General features: G+C 43.9%; 1 protein-coding gene across 1 annotated transcript in view; it reads right to left on the bottom strand.

The window, feature by feature from the left end:
* Positions 1–2,551: 2,551 nt before the first annotated feature.
* The window catches only part of LOC134094088 (mitogen-activated protein kinase 12-like), an 11,170-nt gene continuing 8,721 nt past the window's right edge, over positions 2,552–5,000 (bottom strand). Inside the window, exons 11-12 of the mRNA XM_062547471.1 lie at positions 4,273–4,446; positions 2,552–3,515 (exon numbers count right to left, since the gene is read on the bottom strand). Of these exons, the coding sequence (XP_062403455.1) occupies positions 3,439–3,515; positions 4,273–4,446 (251 nt within the window). The 3' untranslated portion in view covers positions 2,552–3,438. The remainder of the gene's footprint in view (positions 3,516–4,272; positions 4,447–5,000) is intronic.

Here is a 5,000-nt window from a genome sequence, read left to right as displayed (position 1 = left end):
GTGCTTGTGGCTTCATAACAGAAAAACAATGAGAAAGAAAGAATGGATGCATGTGATGCATGATCACAGCAAGTGTCTCATCCCAGAAATGAACACAGCAAGTGTCTCATCACAGCTCCATACAGTAGAGAGATGAACACAGCAAGTGTCTCATCCCAGCTCCATACAGTAGAGAGATGAACACAGCAAGTGTCTCATCCCAGCTCCATACAGTAGAGAGATGAACACAGCAAGTGTCTCATCACAGCTCCATACGGTAGAGAGATGAACACAGCAAGTGTCTCCTCACAACTCCATACAGTAGAGAGATGAACACAGCAAGTGTCTCATCACAGCTACAGAAGGGAGATGAACACAGCAAGTGTCTCCTCACAACTCCATACAGTAGGCAGATGAAATATAGCGGCAGCAGCTGCCTGTAGGTCAGGAACGTCTGCATTTTTCATGACATGTGCTTGCCACTCACCACATGTATGACACGTGCAATGCCCTCCGCAGTTATTGGCACGATGGCACCCCTGTTAACATTGCGTAAAAAGAAGCATTAAAAGTCCTCTTTTGGTGATCTAACTTAGCTTCACAATTAGATAAGGGAAAAATCCAACTCTGATGGGAGACACATTTATTCTGAGAAAAAAACACAAACCACAAAATGAACATCTCTAGAAAATCTTAAAAACAAACGGAGGTATACCATTAAAGGGGCACAGAGGCCAAATGGCCCAGTCATTCTTCATCACTGGAAAGATGACACAATTTCAATGAAGTGAAAGTGTTGACCGCTGCAAGGCTATGACAAAAATAAGTACTTACTTAAAACATCTCCAATACATTCACATCTTGATATCCAGGCAGCTACAGTGCTCTGGGGGAATGATGCTAAAGATGTCTCCAGATGTAGCATTGTAGCTGCTGCTCTGGGGGAATGACGCTAAAGATGTCTCCAGATGTAGCATTGTAGCTGCCCGCTGCTCTGGGGGAATGATGCTAAAGATGTCTCCAGATGTAGCATTGTAGCTGCCTGCTGCTCTGGGGGTATGATGCTAAAGATGTCTCCAGATGTAGCATTGTAGCTTCTGCTCTGGGGGAATGATGCTAAAGATGTAGCATTGTAGCTGCCCGCTGCTGGGGGAATGATGCTAAAGATGTCTCCAGATGTAGCATTATAGCTGCCTGCTGCTCTGGCTGTTGGCTGCAGCAACTTGTACTAGGTAGCCCCTTTTTTTCTGCTTTGTTTCATAGCAACATTAGCCTACTCAGTGACTTTTCACAGTGAAAAATCGCTGGAATTCTCCTTTCAGGTCATAGGGCAAAGATTGTGATTAATCACAGTAATAACGTTTGGCTAAACATTTGAGCATCCTCACTGATCAGGGCTGAAGTGCCACATGGTGGTTGTATTCCCCTACTCTATCACCACGCTGAGATCAATCTTTTAACATTGAACATTAGTCTGGGGAGTTTGCGCTTTATTTCTACTGCACAAGAGGCGTGATCAATGGGCATCGTTCAAATGACTCTGTACGCTTTTGGATAGTCCTTCAATCAATCAGCCCAACGATCCGGGTGCGCCTTTTGAATAAGCTAGTTTGTGATTGGACCCAGAAGATGTGGACATGAAGCAGGAGAGATAGATGTGCAGGTTTCCAGCCTGAGATGCAAATCGCCGGCAGACTAGGCAGGGATCACCCAGCCTAGTATTCCCCATCAGCTCAGTTGCACTTAACTCTGACACTTGCTCCCTCTACTGGACACTGACGGAAGCTGAAATGGTAGCCATATATATTTGGCGAGGTCAGACAGGCCCAGCTCAAGCTTCAATTCTCGCCTCTACCATAAAGTCAGAATCCATTTCAGGTTCTCTCAGTGTGTGTGTATATATATATATATAACCAAAAGTATTGGGTCACCTGCCTTGACCCCCATATAAACTTCAGTCACATCCTATTCTCAATCCATAGGGTTTACTAACGTCAGTCATGTTGGAACAGGAAGGGGCCATCCCCAAGATGGGCTTGGCCACTTAGTTCCAGTGAAAGGAACTCTGAATGCTTCAGTATTAACCAAGAGATTTTGGACAATTCCATGCTCCCAACTTTGTGGAACAGTTTGGGGATGGCACCTTCCTGTCCCAACATGACTGTGTACCAGTGCACCAAGCAAGGTCCATAAAGACATGGATGACAGAGTTTGGTGTGGATGAACATGACTGGCCTGCACAGAGTCCTGACCTCAACCCAACAGAACACCTTTGGGATGAATTAAAGCGGAGCCGGAGAGTCAGCGTGTGACTTCACAAATGTGCTTCTGAAAAAATGGTCAATAAACACTCCTAAACCTTGTGGAAAGTCTTCCCAGAAGAGTTGAAGCTGTTATAGCTGCAAAGAGTGGACTAATGTCATATTAAGCTTTATGGATTAAGAATAGGATGTGACTGAAGTTCATATGGGGGTCAAGGCAGGTGACCCAATACTTTTGGCAATATAGTGTGTGTGTATACAATGTCCTGAACACTAACTACCAAATAAACAAATATAACAACTCATAATTTGCAAAAGTTTTTTTAATATAAAAATACTGTCATCCAGAAAAAAGTAAAACATTGTGCACAAGAAATGATCATACAAAAATGTAATTTCATTAGTCCAGCAAAGGCACTCTAATCAACAATATATGGCTTTCTAGAAACTTCTTCCCAAATATCCACTTTGTTACACTATTGATAAGCTTTGGCTTATTTGCATCAAGGAAACATTCAGTAGCTAAAAACAGGTCCAATAAATCTCACTTTCTCACAGGACAGTCGAAGAGACAGACTAAATAAACCCCCAGATAGATTAAAAAAACAGCAACAATTTAAAGAATCACTTTTCTGAAGGAGCTGAGATCTGAAATGATCCATATGAGAGTAGCTGATTCACAGCTAAGTACGACATAAATCACATTCCCTATGTATACTCTACACGGTAACATGTAAATAAAATATGTCCTACATTCAGTACCACAAATACGCTGTATTGTACCGACAATGCTGTGAGAGTTCCCATACAGAAAAAAATATATTGAAATGTATTTTTAAGTGTCAGAAATATGCTTCAATATTTACATATATTTCAAAAATATATTGTGAAAATATATTTCAAATATATGTTTTTTGTGTGTATGGGCTTGTATGCATACAGAAAATAAGGGCACATTTAAAATATTTACATATATTTAAAAATATATTGTGAACATATATTTCAAATATATTTTTTGTGTATGGGAACATTTGCATTTTATGAAACAGAAGGTCCTTTGGCTGTATAAAAGGCATAAACACAAAAAGACACACACACACACAGACACACACAGACACGCACTCGCACTCGCACTCGCACTCGCACTCGCACTCGCACTCCAGTGAATCCTGAGAAATGGTGAGGAAGCAGCAGCATCTTAGAGAGAGGTCTCCTTGGCCTCTGGTGGAGGAGCTGGTGGAGGCTTGAAGGACAAGATCTCTGTGAATGTGTAACCTGCAAGGAGAACATGAGGAGCAGGAGGAAAAGAGGAAGAAAAGAGAGAGAAAAGACGGAGAAAAGAGGAAGAAAAGAGAGAAAAGAGGAAGAAAAGAGGGAGAAAAGCAAGGAGGACAAAAAATGAGGAACTGTCAGACTAGTTGGCTAGTAAGCCCCCAACGTCGTCTTCCAGGCAGCGCTGCCACCGTCAACTGAAGGCACCTAATCACAACCCACACTAACCCTCCCTAACCCTTGCTTAACCCACACCTAACCCTCCCTAACCCATGCTGAACCCTGCAGCGCTGCCTTCAAGACAACGCACACCTACCCCTCCCTAACCCATGCCTAACCCTAGCAGCGCTGCCTTGAAGACAACGCACACCTAACCCTCCCTAACCCATGCTTAACCCTGGCAGCGCTGCCTGGAAGACAACCCACACCTAACCCATACTAACCCTCCCTAACCCATGCTTAACCCTGGCAGCGCTGCCTGGAACACAACGTCGGGGGCTTAAAACACCAAGAAAAGACTCGTTGTGGCATTTCAAGACAATCTTCTGCCCCCAAATGGACAAATGAAATATTACAATCAAAAACAGAAATAAGCTTATGTGCCCTTCTGATGTCCCTCTCCTACTCTGCCTCCTCCCTCTCTCCCTCTCTCTCTCTCTCTCCATCTCTCCCTCTCCCTCTCTCTCTCCCACTCTCCATACCCCCTCTCTCCCTCCATCCCTCCATCTCCATCTCTCCATCTCCGCCTCCCCCCCCTTACGTTTCCACTGCTCCAGGGTGAGGTCAGCATGGTCCGCTGAGTGGTCGTACGGCTGGATCTCCGTGTCGTCCTCTGGGTCCCTCAGCTCGCTGAAGTACGGCAGCCCCAGGGCCTCGCTGGCGGTCACTCTGCAGTCGGGGTCCAGCAGCAGCATGTGGTCCAGCAGATCCACCGCTGCAACAGAGGACCAGCAGGGTGGCCAGGGAGTGCCCGACAAAAAAGCTAATTTACAAATTAACCAGCAAAATATATAAAGTAGTACTAGTAGTAGTCCAGTAATGTCAGTGTTTTATGCAAGTTAAAAGAAACCAAACCATATTAATACCATTATTAGCTGTCCCCGAGTATTAACCTCACAGCTGAAGAAATCAAAATCAATGTATAAGCCGCAGCTAATAGTTGGGAAATCACAGGTACTGGAGCAGGCCTACAGCAGCAGTTTCCCAACATTATACGTTTAGCAAATGTACAAATAAATGCATTCCTATGACATGAATGAACACAAACTGATCTCTTATCTGACATGTCCCTACACAATACATGATTTTATTCACACATGACTGCACACTGGAATTAACTAAATACGTTTCACTCAATTGCCCTGTTCTCTAAAGATCAATTCAGGTCATATCACAGGACTATGAGCAATCCATACTGTCCCATCCATATTCCCCAAAATAAAGAATAATGAACACTCCATACTGTCCCATTCACACCCCTTTCCCCAA

Source organism: Sardina pilchardus, chromosome 10, assembly GCF_963854185.1.
Source record: "Sardina pilchardus chromosome 10, fSarPil1.1, whole genome shotgun sequence".
In the NCBI taxonomy this organism is placed as follows: domain Eukaryota; kingdom Metazoa; phylum Chordata; class Actinopteri; order Clupeiformes; family Clupeidae; genus Sardina; species Sardina pilchardus.
Note: the sequence above shows the minus strand (reverse complement) of the source record. Positions and strands in the feature narration are given on the sequence as shown.